Below are 23955 nucleotides of genomic sequence, written 5' to 3'. Positions count from 1 at the left end.
TGTCTTGTATGCAGTTGTACAGATGCTGCCAGAACAAAACAATACAACCCAGGAAGCAAAACCCACACCCGCAAAAAATAACCTTCACCTACACCTCTCTGAGCCTCCATATCTTCATTTGTGCACTTGGGTAACAGTAACATTGAATGTGCTGATTCAGTGAGACAGCTCAGGGTTGGATACCCAGCACACAGCCTGGCACACACATTTAGCTCCAGGAAACAGCAGCCATGCAACTCCCACAGTCATCCTGGGCTCGCACCGGACCGCTGTTGCGAAGACCTTGAGCTGTATACAATTCCCTAGATTTTGGTAAGGCTTCCACCAAGGGCTTGACCCCACAGAGAGACAAAGATGAGGGAGATTCATTCTCTAATGTGTCAAATGGAGAGTTCACAGTCTTTCCTAGGAGCTAGCTGCGTGCACAGACAGGAGCTGCAATTCTTACCGGTGAAGGGCCAGGCATGCTAGGGATGGGGTGGGTACAATGGGAGATGTGGGTTTGGGAGGCAGTTCTGGCCACATGAGCAAATGAGCAAATATTAATAAAGGTGGAAAGAGATTAAGACTATTATAAGAAAGGAAAAACAAATATGAGATGACTAATGGAAAGAAAAATGATATTGAGAGGGTAGAGGGAGGAGGAATAATAACAGTAGGGAATAGAAAGAAGGTGAAGAAAGAAAGAAATGAACATTTACATCATAAATAAAAAGAGAAGGAAGAGGGCAAAATCAAGGAAGAAAAGAGTATAATACAAAGTTTAAGAAAATAATTTTTTTATTCTAGTAGTGGAATTGTTTGGTCAAAAGGCAGTTCTCACTTATAAATGGAACCTAATCAACAAAAGAAACAAGTGAGCAAAATATAACTAGAGACATGAAAAAAAAAAAACAAATGTACAGTATCCAGAAGGGGATAATAGGGAAAAGAAGGAGAAGCGTTGTGAAGGAACATGTATAAAGGACCCATGGACAAGACAAGGAGGGAGAGGATTGAATGTGGGAGGTGGGGATGAGTAGGGTGAGGGATAGTAATGGAGGGAAATTGTAGACAACTGTAATTGAACAATTTTAAAAATGGTAAAAAAAAAAGGAATAAAATTAAATATTGAAAAAATTGGAACAAAATTGAAAAAAAATCCACCCAGCAACATCAATGACAAATGGACAAAGATTAATGCAGGTGAAAGGAAATAAAAAGAAAAAACAAAGAAGAAAAAGCTTATGAAATATCTAAAAGAAAGAAAATTGATTTTGAGAGGACAGAGGGAAAAGAAATAATAAGAATGAGAAATGAAAACCAAGATAAGAGAGTGAAAAAGTAAAATTTTAAATGAAAAAAGAATGGGCAGGAGGAAGGCAAAATGGAGTAGGAGAGAGGAACAGTAAAATTCAAGATTTGAAATACAAAAATAATGAACATATAGGAATAAAATTGAAGAAATACAACAACCACTGCCATATCAACAACCAATGAGCAAAGATTAATAAAAGTAAAGAAAGAATAAGGATATTATAAGAATAAGGAAGCAAATGTGAAATGACTAATGACAAGAAAAATGGTTTTGAGAGGCAGGAGGACAGGAGAAGAAATAATAAGATTGCAGAATAGACACAAGTCATAGAGAAAAAAATAAAATTTGAAACAAAAATGAAGGGGAAGGAAAAAGGTGAAATAGAGTAAGAGAAGGGAGGAGTAAAATATGAGATTTGAAATAAACTAAAATAAAAAATAGTGAAATAATAGGAGCAAGCTTATAGAAAAAGAAAAAAACATTAAAAAGCTATGCAAGAGAAAAAATAACTGAAAAATGAAGAAGACTGTGGTGGAATTCATCTTAGAGTCTGATGTTTGCGACTGTCTTCTGGATCTGCCCCTGGTAATGTCAGATAGTGTCCTAGCCTAACCCTAGGCAGCCGGTTCAAGGCTTCAAGTGATCCACAGTCTGTGTCTGTCTCCTTCAGGCTTGGCAGGTCCCCACTCTTCTGCCCAGCAGGCTTTCCATCAGCACAAGGCCCGGGAGCGGTTCATGTAACCTCTGAGAGCGTGGTTGGTACCACATTCACCTGCCTCCAGAGGGGGCTTCTGATGCCATCAGGAGGGTGGTATCTCTGGATCACCCCTGGTGGGCGTTGTTCAGTCTTCAGGAAAAATGGTGAAAGTGTTTTCCCACCCCCTTGCCACATGTCTTGGTCTGTTCCAGATTATTTCTGATAATATATGGTTTCTGGTGAGTTAGCTGGCCATTTCCTGTCAGGAGCCAACCTGTACAAGAAGGGAAGCTCTGTCTAAGACCTGAGGCTGGGCAGGGGCCTGAACATCCCTTGTGGTGCCTGTCTTTAATCTTTCTGCTCTGCTGGTTTCAGCAGATCTTGGCCTGAGGAAACAGTGTAGCTCATAGGGTCTGATAGAAGTTCAGAAAGGGCCCTTTCAGAGCTTGTCCTTCTTTCTCGTGCAGATGTGCAGTAAGCAGGGGAATCCTGAGCCTGGCCTTACTGATCTGTAAATCCCACAGTTGGGGGTTAGGCACATGGGCCTGTGAGAGGACCTGCCTGGCTGCAAGGAATCTCAGGCATTTCTAGCTGTCCAGTCCCCAGCCTGCCACACTGGAAGTAGACTCAGGCCTGAACTCTCCACTCTATACAGTCCCTTGCTCACCATCTGTGCTGGATTAGGTCCCATAGTCCCTTTAGTGTGACACTTTCTGCCCTTCCTTGCAGCTGGACTTAGTGGGACAGAACCGCACTTTCAGTCTTATTTCTTTGTTGGAAGAACCAGGACATTCGTGCTCTCTTGAGCACAGGATCCCTGCAGAGTCTCAAGTCTCCCCTCAGCTCCTCTTTTAAAAGAGTCTCTTTGTGGCCCTCTCACTGTAGCACTGAGCCCCAGGCCAGTTTTTTCCTTGCGCCATCTCCCCAAATAGTGCAAAGTCTCTTTGGGTCAGGGATGGCCACATTGTTCCAGTGCCTCCGACAGTTTTAGAGTGTCTCTCTGGAACTCTCCTGGTTGACGCTGCAGCTGTGGATGAGCTGCTCGCTGTGTGTGTGTATCCTAAGTCCCCCAGGTTTTGTGTATCTTTCCAAGTCTCTCCCAATTGGTGTTGGTGGTTTCCTTGTGTGGAACCAAGGCCCCACTTGAGGGGAGAGAGCCACTAAGCTTCATTTTCTGATTTATCTCTCCTCTGCTGCGGGCACTGCATATAGGGCCTTCCCCCTCAAATTATAAAATCTCTTACCAGACAGTGCAAAGCATCCTCTGTACTCCTTGGCTTCAAAAATTCATATCAGCTGAGATTCCATTGATTGTTCAGATCATGTATTGAAAGATCAGTTAATAATCTGTTCTGGGGGCACAAGTGAGTGAGCTCAGCTTCTTCCTGCTGGGCCACCGTCATTGTAATTACATTCTTTGTATTATAACTTGTTTAGTGATATGGCTGTCTGACTAAAATTCTCCATCTGAAATTTGGGTAGTGGGCCTTTTTGGTTAAAATGCATATGCTTTTTTGGTCTTAAGAAATTTTATTGACACATAACAATCAGACATTTTACTTTTCACTTTCACTGTATCTAAAAGGAAATCACTAGGCAAAAGGGACTTTACTCTTGAAAACACAACAGAACAATCATCTTAATTGCACTCATTTGCACATGGTTAGAAGCTATAATAAGGCTTGCTTACAATCTCCAAAAGGATTTAAGATGCATTCAAAGTTGAATGGTAAGGTATGACCAAGTCATTACCATTCCTTAAATACATAACAGTGCCTTAGTCCAGCTAACTGCTCAACAAACATTTTATTGTATAAATTAAACTGAATAAAAGCATTGTTTCCAGGGTGTCTGCCATTGTATATTTGAAAACATTTCTTACAGGCAAACGCACTTATATTCAACTCAAATGATGCTGATCTTATAACAAATGTTTCTATTTCTGTTACCACTAAATTGTTATGCTGTAGGAGTAAATCACTTTAATAGATTTTGATGTAGTAGAATTCAAGTGAGCAACAAACAGCATGCACTTCGCTAGGAACAATTGTAGGGTTGTTAATTTAAAGAAGAAAAACAAGCCTCAAAATAACATGGGCAGAACTTGTCACTAAACATGAATGCAAAAGAAGAAAAGATGTAGGAGTTGTAGGAAAAACAAGTTAAGAGTGATCATTATACCAAAGACACAGGCATACACAGACAAAACTCACACTAGCAGGATTTTTGTTTATGGGCAAGTTTAGTTTGTGGAAATGAGGAAATATTCTCATCACAGATTTATCTAATTTTGCCTCTTTACTCAAAATATATTTTTACACATGCAAATAACTTAAAGATAATTCATATCTTTAAGTCATATGTGAAGCATACAGATGGGCTAGGTATACACAATGTTAGAGCAGTGGGTTAAAAGTATAAAATTTAGTGAAAGTGAGGCAGGATAGTAAGTTCAGGAAATTCTTTGGCAAGTGGATTGGAATGGAAAAACAGATAGAGGGCTGTTGACTGGGGACAGCAATTTGGTCAAACTAGAGATAACATCTAGGCCTCAGTGGTGTGTCAGCTCCAGGCCCAGTAAAACAGCAAAACCAGATGAAGTGATGCCATGACTGACAGGACCAGATGCAGTGACAAATTACCCCTGACCCTAGGGCAGACAGATCAGCAGAGACCACAGCCCTGAAAGGATACACCTGGAAAGATGATGAATATTTTACTGAGACCCTTTCCTAAAATCTCTGCCTTTAGAAAACGATAAAAACTCTTAAGTCAAAGGACCCAGGGCCCACTCTGTCTGGAGCATGCCTGTACCTTCCCCTCTTCTATTCTCAGGTGTGTATCTTTGCTTTATTTCCTCCTAAGTCCTCAGGGACCTTCTCCTGCCTCTGCAGCTATTGTTTCCTGAGTCCATGCAGCCCAGGTGGCTCACTTCTTCTGCCTCTGTGACTTTATTTCTAAAAGGCCAAGGCAGCTCTTTGAGCCACCCACTCAATTCTTTTTTTCCTGTGGACTTTTTCTTTGCTTGCTGAATAAACTTTCTCTTGCACTAGAGTTCTTGGCTCTGAATTCTCTCTTAGATGAACTTAAGAACCAAGATATATCATCACTGCCAACAAAAGACTTTTAAATAAATAATAATGAATGAAATTTTTAGTGAGCCTATGCCTTGGACTGTGAGCTTCAGAAGGGCTTTCAGTTCTGGGTTGGCTAGAGTCAGCTGGGGGTATTTCCCTTCCTCCAGGCCAGTTAGGCTTTGGTTGACTAGTTTTTCCTATGGGTATTCCCTGTTAAGAACAGACCATTGAGGTGTATTTCAAACTAGTTTCTTTTCCTCATGAGGGGATTCTTCTTTTATATTTACTGTGGAAACTGGGTTGTGCCCCTGGAGGTAAAACTCCAAAAAGTGTGGGTCTCCTTTATGACTGGTCCCCCTGGAGTTTTAACTCCTAGATTTGTATGCACTGCATTTCCAGAAATTCATCAATTACAGTTCAGATTTTGTACCAGGTACTGGTTCCCTCATTGGTTTCTGCTGGTGAGTCTCTGCTCCAGTAAGCTGTGACTCCCTGTATTTGTTGATCTCTCTCCAGTCTCTGGGGCCACAGTTTGCCCCGTGTTCTCACTTTTCTTACAGATCCAAAAATAGCTGTTGATTTTTCAGTTTGTTTAGCTTTTTACTTGTTAAGGTGGAGTGGTGACTTCTGAGCTTCTTAATGCAGAACTTGGAACTGGGAGTCTAAATCATGTTTTACTTAATAAAAAATGTTAGAGACTCATTTTAATAAAGTTATGAGGTAAGTTATTTTGTTTGAATTCTCTAGCAAATGATCTCACATTTCACTGTTATTGTAGTCCATAGTTTATGCATTAGCTTTGAGTCTCACAGCATGATTTGAAGAATATACACAGGAGCTTCAGGATAGCAACAGAGATTTTCTCCCCCTTAGGAGCCAACAATACAGCAATAAGTTGTCGAGGGATCCATTCTGGAAAAGGCTGATGAATAGCACTGGTGATGCTCCAATATATAGAATATTTATTAGTAGAATGTACTTACCACAGAGGAGAGATTCTTGTTTGCTTTATTTGTTAAAATATCCTAAACTCGTCAACAAGGCCTGACATTTGGTAGGTTATCAACAAATGTTGAAAGAATGAGAAGTTAAAATGTCACTTGGTGATCATAACTAGTAGGTTATCCTTCTGCAAAGGAGCCAGGTGGAGGGAAATGGGCATATGTGTTATTTTAGCTTGCAGTGATGTGACCTTGTATCACATATTCCAACATAGCTTTGCCAGTTGGTATTTGTTATTAATGTGTAGAAGAACACACAAAGTACAACATGACCCTTTGCACAGAATCCACCTCTTTTTTTTTTTTTTTTGGAAGAGAAAAAAGTGTTTATTACCATCAACATGCTCTACACAACCTTCATTTTTTTCAAACAGTCCAGTTCTTGAAATACTTTTTTTTAAAGATAAACTCTACCTCATCTTTTAGTTCAATACATTCTTTTAAACTTTTTCTTGTTATTTTATTACAGCTGTCCAAATTTTTGCCCCTTTGCCCTCCTCCTCCCATCCCACCAGCCCCCCGCTGACTCCCATAGTTAATTCCCATATTGTTGTCCATGTCCACGGGTCATTCATACATGCTTTTTAACTAGTGCCTCCCTCTTCTTTCCACCATTACCCCCTTCTCCCTCTCCTCTGGTCACTGTCAGTCTGCTCCATGTTTCCATGCCTATGGTTCAACTTTGTTCATTAGTTTATTTTGCTCATTAGATTCCTCTTATAGGAGAAATCATATGATAGTTGTCTTTCACCGACTGGCTTATTTCTCTTAGCATAATATTCTCCAGTCTTATCCATGCTGTTGTGAAAGGGAGGAGTTCCTTCTTTCTTTCTGCTGCATAGCATTATGTTGTATAAATATACTACAGTTTTTTGATCAGCTCATTTACTGATGGGCACATGGGCTGTTTTCAGCACTTGGCAATTGTAAACAGTGCTGCTGTGAACTTAGGGGTGCATACGTTCTTTTGAATTGGTGACTCAGGATTCTTAGGGTATATTCTCAGTAGTGGAATCACTGGGTCAAAAAGCAGTTTCATTTTTTACTTTTTTGAGTAAATTCCATACTGTTTTCCACAGTGGCTGCACCAGCCTGCATTCCCACCAACAGTGCACTAGGGCTCCCTTTTCTCCACATCCATGCCAGCACTTGCGTTTTTAGATTCATTAATGGTGGCCATTCTGACTGGTATGAGGTGATATCTCATTGCAGTTTTAATTTGCATCTCTCTGATGGCTAGTGATGTTGAGCATCTTTTCATATGCCTATGGGCTATCTCTATGACCTCTTTGGAGAAGTGTCTATTCAGGTCCTTTGCTCATTTTTAAATTAGGTTGTTTGTCTTCCTGGTGTTGAGTTGTATGAGTTCTTTATATATTTAGGAGATCAAACCCTTGTCCAAAGTTTCATTGGCAAATATGTTCTCCCATATGGTCAATTTTATTTTCATTTTGATATTGGTCTCTTTGGCCGTGAAGAAGCTTTTTAATTTGTTGTAGTCCCATTTGTTTATTTTTTCATTTATTTCCTTTTTCTCAGAGATATATCAGCAAAAATATTGCTATATGGGATATCTAAAATTTTGCTGCCTATATTTTCCTCTAGAACTTTTATGATGTCACAACTTACATTTAAGTCTTTTATCCATTTTGAGTTTATTCTGGTGTATAGTGTAAGTTGATGGTCTAGTTTCATTTTTTGCAGGTACCAGTCCATTTCTCCCAACACCATTTACTGAAGAGGCTATTTTTACTCTATTGTATGCTCATGTCCCCTTCGTCAAATATTAATTGACCATAGAGACATGGATTTATTTCTGGGCTCTCTATTCTGTTCCATTGATCTATATGTCTGTTCTTATGCTATTACCAGGCTGTTTTGATTACAGTGGCCTCTGTTTTTAACTTCCCATCTCCATCTCATTAATCAGTTTGTTTTTGAGTTAGTGATAAAGCAGAGATTTTTAAATAAAAGAAGGAAACAGAGAATAAAAGAAACACTAAAGGCTTATTGTTTTGAAATGTAGTTATATTCAATTATGTTTTCATTCCTTTCACTAATAGTACTTAATTGAGGGTTAAAAATGATATGATTTCTTAGGTTCTTATGGTCTGTCTGACAAAACAAATATGCACATATCAGTGATCTAGAGAACAATAGCATATTAGTAATCCAATTCAAGTTACAGTTTAACTGCTTCTCTGAGGGCTCAGGAGAGGCAGATTGATTTAAATAGAGCAGGTGAGTCACGAGAAATTTCCTGTATAGGGGAAGAAAAGTATCAAATGACACATTTACAAGAGAAAAGCATATAAATTTATGTAATCTAACTATTGTGTGACAGAGGAATCTTCTTAAGCAAATGAAGACCTGAAGAAGTATTTAAACTCTAGTGTTTTTATGTGGATTTGGATTAAAAGTAGAGAGTTACAGAAAAATGTGAGGACAGAAAAGGGTCTGAATTAAGTGTAGTAAACTGGGGAAAACAGAAAAGCCTGTTCATTCATATTCTTCTCAGTGTCCCTCTGTCTTCAGAGATAAGGTTGCTCCTTGCATCTTGGTATAGGGAGGGCACCTCTCATGTGAAGATCTTATGATCTGCTTCAAGAAAAGGTCAGAAAATCCTTCCTGTATCTACTGGTTTATAATTTCCCTCAGCTTGAAATATTCAAGATAACAAGGTGTCATTTTTTGAGACATTTTGTCCTGAACTCCACCACTGGAATGGTGAATTTTAGAGGAATACTTCTATTTTCAATTATCAAAATAAAGAGGGAAAGACATTACCTGAACAAATTATGAGGTTAAAAATTAGCAAAAAGAGAGCTTCCTTTAGTGCAAACATATATTGAGTGTCTACTAAAAGGCAGAAACTGCCCATTGCTGACTCTGCACTAGATATAGTAAGACATGCCCCCTGCCCTCAGTGAGCTTGCAATCTAGAATGGGAGAAAATGTATATAATAATTACACTAAAGTATGAAAGTGCCATAAGAGGTTAACTATCAAGTACAATGCTGATAAGGAAAGAGATGTGTTGGGGTAAGGCTTTTCAGTTGTGTGTCATGGACAATTGCCTGAGATCTTTAATGTAAAATGTCACGCATTTTTAATGAGATATCTGTTCTAACTCTGGGGAGATGGTGGACTGGTAATGATATCAGAGTTCTTAAATCTGACCTCTATGTAGAAGTGGACTAGTTTATGGAGAACTACAAGTTTTCAAGAATAACTATGAGATTACTGATAACAAAGCACAATTTGACTCAAAAGAGTATACTTTGTCAAGAAATTCTAGCATATTTCAGTATATTTAGTTCAGCTGATTGATTTTTTTAGCCAAAATAATGCTTATATATGTCTTGGTGTCCATCCAGTTCAAAGGTCAGTTTCTTACAGATCAGTAATGTAAGAGTTTCTTTTATTTTTTTTCTTTCTCTTTTCTTTCATCCTTGGATGATACCTAGGTACAAAAGCCTTAAAAAGGTCATGGAGAAGGACCACTGGACATGGCTCTTCCTTAGGCCCACACTTGTCTCTGCTCTATCGTGGCTTATTTGGTTTCTTCCTGGACATGTCAATATTGTATAATTGCAAATATGACTGATATTTTAGTCTGAACATTTTGAGCAGTATCATAGGGCTTGAGATGTCAAGGTTCCCAACTCTTTGGCCAACTTAGAGCAAGCCTAGCCCTTTTCCAGGTCACAAGTTTTCTCAGTACTTGGGCCTGCCATTTGAGCATATAACTTCTGTACCCTCTGATTTTTTCATGTGGGCTGTGTAGAAGCTAAAAGCTATATCAGTGTCTACTGCTATGACTTCTCTCTTAGACATTTCTAATTCTCCTGGATGGCCCCATGAGACTACGATATTATGCTGAACACTGGGAAGCTATAAGGGAAATTTATAAATTTCCTGGGATAGCCCCTCAGTTCATGATATTCTACCCTAAAATATATGAATATTTCACTGCTCTTTATTTCTTTGCAATACCAAGAATCAGCCCCAAGTGGGGTTTGAATAAAGACATCCTTTCACTGCCTCCTCTCAGCGGTAGATGGGATTTTCTTCTTTCTGTAAGGTAAAAATATTCTCTATGTCATAAATAGTATTTACCTTTTCAGTGGCTTTATCATGTAAATTCTATGGTGTCTAGTCCTCAAGGCTTGGTTCTAGGTACAAAAATCTAATTTTGGAATTTCTTTTGGTGACTATTTTATCTATGAAAAAGGCTGAGCTTTGCAAATTAAAAACACCTTTATTCTGATTTCTTATTTGGTACAGATTTACTAAAACTGTTCTATTTGGTAACTCAAAGTTGAACAAAGATTTATTTGTTCTAAGCTTCATTCTATTTTTCCCATGACACAGTGAGCATTATTGATCCAGTATGGGGGAGAGACTCCTAACAACAACAATGGAAATATATTGGTTTAATATGCCAAAAATATTACCCTTATTTTAGCTAGTGGTTGTAATGATTGAGATATGAGGTGATAATGGGCCTGCAATTTGGGAAGTAACAGTGAAACTGAAGAGTTTGAGTCAAGCTTGATAAATATTGTTGTGGAATAGTAAGTGGATCTTAATAACTGATTGAATATTGTTGGTGAAAAGAAAATCTCTCAGTAAACTAGGGATAGAGGAGAACTTTTTCAATTTAATAAAAGATGTCTTCAAAAAACTTAAAACTAATATCATAATTAACAGTGAGAAACTGGATGCTTTTCCCCCTAAGATCAGGAACAAGTCAAGGATATCCACTGTCACCAGTACTACTGAAAATTGTATTAGAAATCCTAACTAATATAATTTGACAAGAAAAGGAAACAAACTGTATACAGGTTGGGAAGGAAGAAATAAAGCCGTTTCTGCTTACAAATGCCAGAATGATTTAAGTAACAAATCCCAAAGAATCAATAAAAACCCCTAGAACTAATAACTGATTATAGTAAACCTGTAGTATGTAGGTTAATATACAAAAGTCAATTACTTTCTTATATACTGCCAATCAACAATTGGAATTTGAAATTAAAATACAACATTATATTAATACAAAAAAGAGAAATTCTTAGGTATAAATATATACAGATTCTTTTGTGGAAGACAATAAAACTCTGATGAATGAAATTAAGAAAATCTAAGTAAATGGACATTCCGTGTTCATGGATAGGAAGAAAATGTTGTTGGCAGTTTTTTCAACTTGATCTATAAATTCAAAGCAACCTTAATCAAAATTTCAGCAAGCTATTTTATGGATATTGACATGAAGTTTATATGGACAGGAAAAATATCCAGAATAGCGAGCACAGTACTGAAGAAGAACAAAGCTAGAAGACTGACACTGCCCAACTTCAAGATTTACTGTAAAGCTACAGTAATCAATACAGTGTTTTATTGGTGAAAGGATAGATAAGTCAATGGAACAGAACAGAGAGCTAAGAAATAGACATATATAAATACAGTCAACTTATTTTTTGATGAAGGAACAAAGGCAAATCAATGAAGAAAGGATAGACTTTTCAACATACAGTGCTGGAACAATTGGACTTCTATATGCAAAAATATGGAATCTAGACACAGACCTCTCTCACCTTTCACAAAATTGAAACTGCACATGAATGTATAGAAGCTTTATCCAAAATTGCCAAAGACTGGCAATTATTAATAAGCAACCAAGATATCCTCAATAGGCGAATGGATAAATCATGGGACAACTGTGCAACAGATATTATTCAGCAAAAAAAGTAATATCAAGCCATGAAAAGATATTGAGAGAATTTAAATGCATATTGCTAAGTGTAAAATACCAGTATGAAAATGTTATATATATGATTCCAATTAGCAACCTTCTTGAGAATGTAAAAATATAGACAGTAAAAGAATCCCTAGGTTGCTGGGGATTTGAGATGAGCATTAGGTGATCTTCAGGTTAGTAAAACTATTCTGTATGATACTATAATGGTGGATATAAGACAAAAATTTGTCAAAACAGATAGAATGGGACATCATTATAATGAGTGAACCTTATTATATATACACATTTAAAAATTATATTTGAAGTTGCTAAGATAGAAGATATTCAAAGTTCTTATCACAGGAAAAATTCTGTAACAGTGAATGATGATAGATATTAAGCAGACTGACTTATTGTGGTGATCATTTTGCATTATATACAAATATCAAATCATTGTGTTATACATCTGAAATTCACATAATGTTTTATGTCAGTTATAGCTCAATAAAAAAATAAAACCCCTAAAACTAAAAAGAACAATTTAAGAAGTTTGGAATTCCAGGAAGAAATACAGACTATGACAAGATAATTTAACTATGTTAATAATGTATGAAACAAACTCTATGAAGGGGATCGAGGGAAAGGTCCTGACCTAAGTATCTTTGGAAATGAATGGGGTCAGTAAAACTAAAAGCAAAAAGGAACTGCACATAAAACTGTACTCTAGTTGATAAAGTTGTTTCTCATGGGAGTATGGGTTAAAAATTATGATACTACTATGAATGTTTATTGGAATGGAACAATTATGTAAATAGGCAGCAGATAGTGGGAGCTAAATTTCTCATTGTTGGAGTGAGAGTTTACAGATATGCAGTGGGTAAAACCTAGAATAATCTGTGTGGTAATTAATCCATTAGAGTTGGAGACATCATGACCTCGTTTATCTTACTACAATGTGGATGGTTACATATACAAATATTTATATATGTGTGTATACATATGAGTTAGTATTTTACACATTTATTGTTTGTTCCATTAGATGAGATTGCCTAGAAATAACAACATCTCAGTAGCAACAAGCAGATCTAGTGCTCATTTGTTGGTTTCTAATGTCATTCTCCAGTGGAAAGAGCCAGGGCTCCTTAGAAAAATGGCTGATTCTAGGACTGGTGTAGGAAATACGCAAGATGAACCTGGAGCATTTTGTAGTACCAGAAAGTAAGGAAGTGCTCCAAAAACACACACATCACTTATTGGGGCATGTCAAAGGGACACAGGTGCTGAAGTTGGAAAAATTTGAGCAACAAAATAAAGTAGCATGAGATTATAAGCCAGGGCATTAAATAAATATTCATGAGTCCATAATGACATACATAAACAATTGAATAAATACATAAATAGAGGATAAGAGATAAATCTGTATAGAAGAATTCCAGACAAATTATGTAAAATGCTCTATCTTCTGGAAGCAAAACTCTTGTTCCTTAAGTAGGGGCTGTACATAGTGACTTCCCACTGAAGAGCACAGTGTGGAAAGGGGGCAATAATAGTGGCTTTGCAGTAGGGAAATCCTACAAACACTATCCTAGCCATATGATAAAGGTTACCATCAACAGAGATCTCATGTTGGCAGTATACACCCTTGATATGATGGGATGAAGATGACATTTTATCTTTGAAATCTTCTACCCAATATTTCATGACCTCAGTATAATTACGAGCAAGACATTAGGCATATTCCAATAATGGGGCATACTACAAAATACTTGATGAGCACTCTTCAAAACTACCAACGTCATCAAAAACAAGGAAAGGCAGAAACTGCCACAACCAAGAATAACCTAAAGAGAAATGATCAATACATGTAAGATCATATGATTAGAATCTTGGACAGAAAGTACATATTAGCTTAAAATTAAGGAGATCTCAATAATATATTACTAATTAATAATAATGTGTCAACATTCGTTCTTTAACTATAATAAATGTATCATATGTTAATGATATGAGAAAGGAGGTGTGGGTATTTGGGAACTCTATACTACCTCCTCAATTTTTCTGTAATCTAAAACTGTTCTAAAAAATAAAGTCTTTTAAAAAATAATAATAAAAGGAAACTCCAAGGCTAGCTATGTACTTGAAGAACAGAAAAGAATTGATATTCTGTTGATCATCATTAGAACACTGAAACGGGGTGCATACCTGACTGGCTACATAATGAGGTTTTTCCTTCACAGAGGTATTAGCTGGACACTTGAGAAATTTCCTGAAGACAATTTCAGATCTGTTCATATCACTCTCTGTCTCTGATTCAAACTCTTCACTGTCTCCCATGGTCTAAATTTTAGACCCTAAGATAAGGCCCAGACTCTGTATGTTGCATACAAACTGATTTGATCTTTCTGTACTCACCTTCCTCTCTGTTGTTCAGCAACATCAAGAAACTTGTTCATCCATATACACACTATGCTGCCTGTTGCCTCCAACTTTTGTTCATACTGTCTCTCTGCTTGAAATTCCCTACTTTCCACCCCAAACTCTCACTTTCTTCTCTTAAGCTTAGTTATTTAACACTCAACTTAGCTTCACCTTCTCCAAGAAGTTCTTTATGATTCTCCTGATTTTAGTGCCTTTTTTTCCTCCTTAAATCCAAGGAGACCATCTCTATCCTATTGGTCATAAATGCTATTATTATTATTTGTATTTGTGGTTCTGTCCTTTACTTGCCTATGAACAATTAAAAGCTGGAGTTTTATCCATAACAGGGACAGAAGATAGAAGTTGCTTAATTCATACTTATATTATGAAAGAGAGACAGACAACAGACACTTTGTTCTTACCTATAAGAAGCTCACATTTGAGAACAGACATCAGAACATAATTATCTTTTACAAATAATATGAGTTGCTACTGGAAATTTTAATTCATTCTCACAAAATTTATTTTCTAGAACTCATAAATCTTAAACTAGATATAAGGCCATAAAATGTGAAAAAAGTGAAATATCTAATATTGGATTATAGTTGACATTAAAAGAGAGAGGTGATTTTGATTATAGGTTGTATAGATTACTTCTAGGTTTCTAATTCTTGAATTTTTGCTATACTGTCAGTGAGTAATTTACGTGAACTTGATTTACTGGTGGCAATTCGATCCAGAAGATAGGGACTAGCACAGAAAATTGATTTATGTTTAAATGTAAATAAACTTACGGTAATAATTTGCCTCTTTCCATCATTATATTATTTTCCAAAAGGAAACTTTCATGTTTTACTGTTCTCTATTCACCTATAAAGATGAGCAACAGTGAACCAAAAGACAGCCTACACTCCACTCTCTTGAGCTGGAGTTTCTCTGTGATTCAGAGCCCTTTTGTCCAAGGTATACACCCTTGCTTCAGCCAATCACATGGTCTCTGTTTCTTATGGCATGGGGTGAAGCATATCAGGCAATTTACGCAAATGTTTCTAGATTTGTCATGAGGTTTTGAAAATGAAGCAAAATTATATTATTGTTAGGTAATTGGTTTTAAATTTTGTCCTTCAGTGTTTGCTTGTATTTATGAAATCATATTGTATTGATTCTAGGGTACAGGAGATACTGACTGTCATTTTAAAATTAAGAAGAACTTGGAAAATGCATCTATAAGCCTGGAATCTACAAAGAGCCCAGGGTTGTTTGTTGGACTTCAGTCAGATGGACAGGCAAAACCAGTTATTTATACCAAGAATGGGAATGTTTTCTTCTATCCACAAGTCATCAAATGTACGTTTACTTTGAAATTCTTTGTTGTTTTGCTTTGTGATGATTTATGTACAGTGATAATTTCATCATAGTTTTTCTCAGGAAATGTCTGCTATTAGGCTTTTTAAAGTTGTTTTTCAAGAAGCTGTAAAAAAAACATAATGAAGACCAGTTACCTCAGATTCTGATATTTAATGATATGTATGAAGTTTTTGCTACATCAAGCTCCTTTATAGTTTTTTTAAATTGGGTGTGTGCATTTGCGTGTGTGTCTATGTGAGTGCATGCTTGTATTTTATATTTAAGGATAGTTGCATATACACTGAGAAGGGATGGAGCTGTTTAAAACATGCTCAGCTTCATTGCTATTAATTTTTAATAATAACAGTAAAAAAGGAGATAGAAAAAGATCAACACAAAAGGTATTTGAATTAGAGCTAGGATTTGGATAAAAAGTTTAAGGACACAACAGAAAACTAGTTTTCGGATCTAAGTTCAGGGCCTCTAGTAAAGTGAAGTAAGAATCTGAAGTCTTTATTTAAACAGTTTAAACTTAGAACATGTTTGCTTCAACACCATGGTTAATGAGGTAACTCTGTTGTGCCTTTAAATTATTTCAAAATAGAGTTTGCAGTTTAATTTTTTCCTGATAGAATCCCACAGATTTTGGCTTAATCAAAATCTGGAAGATTTTCTTAGTCAGTCTGACTCTTATTTAATTTCTCTTTCTTATCAAAGTCTACCTATTCTTTATATGTATATATTTATAAAAAATATTTAGGGTGTTTTATATTTAGGGTATATATAGGGTATTCTGTATATAGGAGTGTGCAAAAGTAGGTTTACAGTTGTGAGTATGTGAAACACAGAGTTCATTCTTATATTATTATTTACTAATTGTTGTCATTATTTATTTGTATTATGACTTTAAACCTACTTTTATCCACTCCTGTTTAAATATTGCATATTTATTTATATAAAGTATTGTACAGAAGATATTTTATTTTATTTTTTTAATTAATTTTTTCAAATACATTTGTCGCTGCCTACCCCTCACCACTTTCCCGTGTCCCCTCCCTACTTTCCTCCCTCAGCTGTTCCCCTTTGGTTTTCTCCCTGAGTCCTTGCTATATGTTCCTTCACTTTCCCCTTCGCTTCCTTTTCCCTGCCCCCGGCCTCCTTCCTTCTTGTCTCTGTTGATTTCTTTTCCTTTCAGTGTTGCTGGTCTTATTTCCCTTGTACCTTTGTATTGTTGGTTAGGTTCCACTTATAGATGAGATCATATGGTATTTGTCTTTCGCCCCCTGGCTTATTTCGCTTAGCATCATGCTCTCCAGTTCCATCCATGCTGTCGTGAAGTTTAGTAGTTCTTTTTTTCTCTCTGCTGCATAGTATTCCATTGTGTATATGTACCATCATTTTTTGATCCAGTCTTCAACTGATGGGCATTTAGGTTGCTTCCAACACTTGGCTATTGTAAATTGTGCTGCTATGAACATTGGGGTGCATAGGTTCTTTTGTATTGGCGTTTTGGTGTTCTTAGGGTACAGTCCCAGCAGGGGAATCACTGGATCAAAAGGCAGTTCCATTTTCAGCTTTTTGAGGAAATTCCACACTGCTTTCCACAGTGCCTGCACCAGTCTGCATTCCCACCAACAGTAAACTAGGGTTCCCTTTTCTCCACAGCCTCGCCAACACCTGTTGTTTGTTGATCTGTTGATGATGGCCATTCTGACCGGTGTGAGGTGGAACCTCATGGTGGTTTTGATCTGCATTTCTCTGATGGCTAGTGATGCTGAGCATCCTTTCAAATGCCTCTGGGCCCTCTGTATCTCCTCCTTGGAAAAGCGTCTGCGCAGGTCCTTTGCCCATTTTTTGATTGCATCGTTTGTCTTCTTGGAGTGGATTTGAGTGAGTTCTTTATATATCTTGGAGATCAAACCTCTATCTGATGTATCATTAGGGAATATATTTTCCTGTATGGTTGGCTCCCTTTTCATTTTGCTGATGTTTTCTTTTGCTGTGCAGAAGCTTCTTATTTGGATGAGGTCCCACTTGTTTATTCTTTCCTTTATGTCCCTTGCTTTAGGAGACATATCAGTGAAAAAATTGCTGTGGGGGATATCTGAGAGTTTCCTGCCAATATTCTCCTCGAGGACTTTGATGGTGTTGCGACTTACATTTAAGTCTTTTATCCATCTTGAGTTTATTTTTGTGTATGGTGTCAGCTGATGATCCAATTTCAATTGTTTGCATGTAGCCATCCAGCTCTCCCAACACCATTTGTTGAAGAGGCTATTATTGCTCCATTTTATGCTTCTGCCCCCTTTGTCAAATATTAGATGCCCAGAGAGACCTGGGCTTATGTCTGAGCTTTCTATTCTGTTCCACTGGTCTATGGGTCTGTTCTTGTGCCAGTACCATATTGTTTTGAGTGTAGTGGCTTTGTAGTAGAGTTTGATGTCCGATATTGTGATCCCTCCTACCTTGTTTTTTTTTTTTCTGAAAATTGCTGCAGCTATTCGAGGTTATTTATGGTTCCATATAAATTTTTGAAATGTCTGTTCTATTTCTGTGAAATATGTCATTGGTATCTTAATAGGGATTGCATTGAATCTATAAATTGCTTTGGGCAGTATGGACATTTTGATGATATTAATTCTTCCAATCCATGAGCACGGTATATGCTTCCATTTATTTGTGTCTTCCTTAATTTCTTTCATCAATGTTGTATAGTTTTCTGCGTACACGTCTTTTGTCCCTTTGCTTAAATTTATGCCTAGGTACTTTATTTTTCTTCTTGCTATATCAAATGGTATTTTTTTCTGATTTCTTACTCTTCTATTGCATTGCTGGTGTACAAAAATGCCTTTGATTTCTGAATGTTGACTTTGTCTCGTGCTGTTTTGCCAAATTCACTTATTAGGTTGAGGAGTTTTTTGGTAGAGTCTACAGGGTTTCTATGTACACTATCATGTCATCTGCAAACAATGATAGCTTTACTTCCTCCTTTCCTATTTGGATGCCTTTTATCTCTTTCTCTTGTCTGACTGTTGTGGCTAGAACTTCCAATACGATGTTGAAAAGAAGCGGTGAGAGCGGACATCCTTGTCGTCTTCCCGATCTTAGTGGGAAAACTTTCAGTTTTTGCCCGTTGAGTATCATATTGGCTGTAGGTTTTTCATATATGGCCTTTATTACGTTGAGGAATGCCCCATTTATTCCCATTTTGGTGAGTGTTTTGATCATAAATGGGTGCTGTACCTTGTCGAATGCTTTTTCTGCATCTATCGAGATGATCATGTGGTTTTTGTCTTTCCTTTTATTTATGTGATGTATCACCTTTACTGATTTGCGTATATTGAACCATCCCTGCATCCCTGGGATGAATCCCATTTGATCGTGGTGGATAATCTTTTGAATGTATTGCTGGATGCGGTTTGCCAATATTTTGTTGAGGATTTTAGCATCTATGTTCATCAGCAAAATTGGCCTGTAGTTTTCTTACTTTGTAGGGTTTTCATCTGGTTTTGGGATCAGGGTGATGCTGGCCTCATTGAAAGAGTCTGGGAGTGTTCCCTCCTCTTGGATTTTTTGGAATAGTTTCAGAAGGACAGGGGTTAGCTCTTCCTTAAATGTTTTGTAAAATTCTCCTGAGAAACCTTCTGGCCCTGGGCTTTTGTGTGCCGGGAGTTTCTTGATTACTGCTTCAATTTCCCCAGCTGTTATCAGTCTGTTCAAGCTTTCTGTTTCTTCCTCCTTCAGTGTTGGAAGATTATACGTTTCTAAAAATTTGTCCATTTCATCAAGATTTTCAAATTTCTTGGCATATAATTGTCCATAGTAGTTTCTGACGATCATTTGTATTTCTGTGGTATCAGTTGTTATTTTTCCTGTTTCATTTCTGATGTTATTAATTTGGGTCCTCTCCCTTCTATTCTTGATGAGTCTGCTTAAAAGCTTGTCAATTTTATTTATCTTTTCAGAGAACCAGCTTCTGGATTGGTTGATCCTTTCAATTGTTCTTTTCATCTCTATGTCATTCAGTTCTGCTCTAATCTTGACAACTCCTTCCTTCTCCTTGCTCTGGGGTTTATTTGTTGTTGTTTCTCCAGTTCTTGAAGTTGTAGTGTCAGGTCTTTGATTTGAAATGTTTCTATCTTTTTTGAGGTAAGCCTGTATTGCTATGAACTTCCCTCTCAGGACTGCTTTTGCTGTGTTCCATAGGTTTTGGACTGTCGTCTGTTCATTTTCATTTCTTTCCAGAAATTTTTTGATTTCTTCTCTTATCTCATTATTGACCCATTCATTGTTTAATAGTCTCCTGTTCAGTCTCCATGAGTTTGCAAGTTTTCAAAGTTTCTCTTTGAGGTTGATTTCCAGTTTCAAGCCCTTGTGGTCCGAGAAAAAGTTTGGTATTATTTCAGTTTTCTTGAATTTTTTGAGATTTGCTTTGTGTCCTATCATGTGGTCTATCTTTGAAAAACTGCCATGAACATTTGAAAAGAATGTGTATTTTTCTTCTTTGGGATTAAGGTTCTATATATATCAGTTAAGTCTATTTGATTCAGTGCATCATTCAGCTCCACAATAGCCTTATTGATGTTTTGTTTGGAAGATCTGTCCACTTTTTACAGTGGGGTGTTGAAATTCCCTACTATCAGTGCGTTGCTGTCTTTATCTTTTTTGAAGTCATCCAATAATTTCCTTATATACTTGGGGGCTCCTCTATTTGGAGCATATAAATTTACAATGTTGATGTATTCTTGATAGAGTATTCCTTTAAGTATTATAAAGTGCCCCTCTGGGTCTCTCTTTATGGCCTTTGTTTTGAAATCTACTTTGTCTGATACAAGTATGGCAACCCTGGCCTTTTTCTCTTGCCCATTTGCTTAGAATATTTTTTCCATACCTTTCCTTTCAATCTGTGTAGGTCTTTTGCTCTGAGGTGGGTCTCTTGTAGGCAGAATATGTGTGGGTCATGTTTTCTTATCCATTCAGCTACCCTGGGTCTTTTGATTGGGGCATTTAGTCCATTCATGTTTAGAGGTAATACTGATAGAAACTTACTCATCTTTTCTCTTTGTACCTGTGTTCCTCTGTCTCTCATTCTTTTCCTTCATCTGCTTAAACCAGTCCCCTTAGCATATCTTGGAGTGCCGGTTTGGTAGAGATGTATTCTTTTAGTCTTCTTTTGTCTGGGAAACTCCCTATATCCCCTTCTATTTTAATGGAGAGCCTTGCTGGGTAGAGCAGCCTTGGCTGTAGGCCCTTGCTTTTCATGACTTGGAATATTTGTTGCCATTCCCTTCTGGCTTGTCGTGTTTTTGTTGAGAAGTCAGCTCCTAGGGGTATTGGGGCCCCCTTGTATGTTACTTTCTCCTTCTCCCTTGCTGCCTTCGGATTCTCTCTTTGTCTTTGATAGTTGCCATTTTAATGATGATGTGTCTTAGAGTGGACCTCTTTGAGTCCCTCTTGAGTGGGGTCCTCTGTGCCTTCTGGATCCATGAGAGCCTTTCTCTCCTCAAATTAGGGAAATTTTCCATGATTACTTTTTCAAGGTGGTTCTCTCTCCCTTGCTCCTCTTCTTCTCCTTCTGGTATCCCTATTTTATGGATATTATTGCGTTTCAGGTTGTCCTGCATTTCCCTAAATGCCTCTTCATTCTTTTTGAGTCTTTTTTCCATTTCTTGTTCTTTCTGGAAGCTTCTTTCTACCCTGTCCTCCATCTCACAGATTCGATCCTCAGCTTCATCCAGCCTGCTTTGGATTCCTTCTACTGTGTTCTTCAATCCAGAAATGGTATTCTTCATATCCTCTTGTGTCTTCTTGATAGTTTCTATGTCCTTTTCCAGGTTGATATAGTTTGTTGTAAGATCCTGATAGTTTCTCTGCAGTTTCTCATAGTTCTCTTTGAGCTGGCTGAGCTCATTGAGCTTCCTTAGAACCATTGTTTTGAATTCCATATCTGATAGTTCCCTTGCCTCTATTTCATTTAGCTCTCTCTGTGGGGAGTCCCCTTTTCCACTCATTTGGGGGGAACTTCTTTTTCTTCCCTTTTTTGTGAGAGCCTGTTAAGTAATATACTTATTTATTTTTTTATTTATTTTCACTTATGCTTCAATTGGGCTCTCTAGATTTCCTGACTTTGTGGATTAAACTTCTATGGTAGTAGGTCGGTCTCTTTATTTATTTATTTATTTATTTATTCATTTAGTTTTCCCTTTTCTTTTCTTTCTGGGCCTGCCTCTGATGATGTCAGTTGTTGACCCTATATCGCCTTGGGTTGTTTGTTTGAGCCTTCCAGGAGTCAACTGTCTGTCTTACTCTTGCTTAGGGCAGCTCTGTGACCCCTTCGGTCAGGGCTGGGCTATTTTTTGGGATCGCTCTGCACTCTCACACCAGTTCCTTGAGCGCGCTCTCCAGCGCCGCAGGATCCCCTGCCTGCCTAGGCTCGTGAGTGCTTGCCCCAGACCAGGGGGCTTATTCTCCACTTCGTGTACTCATCTGGCTCCCCTGGCCGGCGAGCTCCCCGGCACTGGTCAGTTTAGGGTCTTCTATTGTGTGTTTTCCCTGCTTTTGGCTTTTTGGGTGCGTTGCTTGCCCTCGCCAAATGGAGACTATGGAAATGGGAGGAAGTCAGCTCCAGGACTCTCCAGTTAGTCCTGTCTCTGGTCTCTCCTCCAGGGACTATGGGCAGCTCTGTGACCCCTTCAGCCATAGATCTACTAATTTTGTGAGCTGCTCCGCAACTGCGGCCAGGGTGGGTCAGTTTATGCCTCCCCTTGCCGCTCTGTGCCCTCCCTTGCAGGCCATATTGGCTCCAATCTGTGGGAGGCGTTGCTGGCCATTGCAAGCATTCGCCAGCCTGTGCGGGTCACACACACGCTCGCCAACACTCGCCAGTCACTTGGCACAAGTGTACGCACCTGCACTGGGTGTTTTTGGGGTGTCTATGTGTGCTTTTCCGCTTTTGGCTCTTTGGGGGTGTGGCCTCTTCCCACACAATGGAGACTACAGCAAGGAGAAGGAGTTGGGACTCCCCAGTTCCTCCTCCCGTTCTTTCCCCAACGCGTACATTTCCAGTCTCTCCTCATAGGTCTCCGAGCAGTTCTGTGACCCCTTTGGCCAAGGATCCACCCCCTGTGCAGACTGCGTTTCAATCGCAGGCACTCTGGTTTGTGTGCACCCCTCTTCTGTCTCTTTGGGGTCACGCCTTTCCAGCCCACAATGGAGACTACGGAATGGGCAGGGAGTAGAGGCTCCCCAGTTCCTCCTCCCGTTCTTTCCCCAATGTCTCCGTCTCCAGTCTCTCCTCAAGGCTCTCCCAGTAGTCTGCACTCAGTCCCCCAGCTCACATGCACAAGCTGTGTGCAGAGCGCACAAAAGGCAGGTTAATTGATTCCCTTATGCCTGAGAGAGACGGAAGCTGCAGGGTGAGAGGTGCGTTATCTCCCGGGCTCCACTGGCCACCGTGTCAGTTCTCTTCACAGTTTTCCTCACCAGTCTTTTCCCAGGCACCAGCCCACCCTTCTGCCACCTCTACCCAGAGATCAAGGAGGGTGGCTGCCACTGCAATTTTTGCGTTGGCCCTTTAAATGTCTCTTTGCATCTCCAGCCACCTGTCTCTGGCAGAGAACGCCCCTAAGCTTTTTGGGGTTGCGTTTTGTCTGTATTTTCTTGGTTTTATCTGCTGTAGTTTAGGGGTCCCTGTTTATGATTCAGACCCCGTTCTTCTCGGGGGAAGCTAACTGACCGTTTCAATGTCCCTCTGGTGCTACTGCCCCTGGGCTCCCAGCCCACCCTCTCAAGCCTCCACCCCACTTCTCACCCACTGGGATGTGTGAGAGTCGAATCCACTGTCTGTCCGCGGCTCCAAGGCTCCTCTCCCACTATTGTTCCATGTTTTCCAGGTGATTACTCCATTATTTAGTCGCAATTCCAGTTTGGTCTTGGGAGGAGGTCCGCATGACTCCCATTCACTCCTCCACCATCTTAATCTCCCCATCAAGATATTTTAAAATAAGAATAAAAAGAGGTTCGTTTCAACATGATGGTATATCTGGTCCTATCTTTCTGTATCTGCATCAATTCCTTTTCAGCCTTTAGTTGCCATATTTAAAGTTGTGCAAATTGTTGGGAAGTACACCTTAACTTATTGCCATCCACACCACCACTCCCTCTACCCTCTGTTCTGCCACAGGCTGGCAGAGAGTGGCACTCCCACTCAACACAATCGGTATGCCATCTGTCTCTGGAGCTCTGGAAGGAAACATGACTTGAGAGGAAGCAGAAAGATACAGGGTAAAGTAGAAGGAAAGCAGTGAGAAATAGCTAATGGGCAACAACAATGCAGGAAGAACACAGGAAGAAAGGAAAACTAATACAAAGGAAGGGGT

General features: G+C 38.5%; 1 protein-coding gene across 1 annotated transcript in view; it reads left to right on the top strand.

Annotated features, from left to right (window-relative positions):
* Positions 1–23955, top strand: part of RP1 (RP1 axonemal microtubule associated) — a 348078-nt gene that overhangs the window by 151281 nt on the left and 172842 nt on the right. Inside the window, 1 exon segment of the mRNA XM_054580711.1 lies at positions 15400–15577. Within this exon segment, the coding sequence (XP_054436686.1) occupies positions 15400–15577 (178 nt within the window).

Source organism: Pteronotus mesoamericanus, unplaced genomic scaffold (genome assembly GCF_021234165.1).
Source record: "Pteronotus mesoamericanus isolate MK-2021 breed Mesoamerican mustached bat unplaced genomic scaffold, CSHL_Meso_final contig_601, whole genome shotgun sequence".
In the NCBI taxonomy this organism is placed as follows: Eukaryota; Metazoa; Chordata; class Mammalia; order Chiroptera; family Mormoopidae; genus Pteronotus; species Pteronotus mesoamericanus.
The sequence above is the reverse complement of the archived record's forward strand: the minus strand, read 5'-3'. Positions and strand labels throughout refer to the sequence as shown.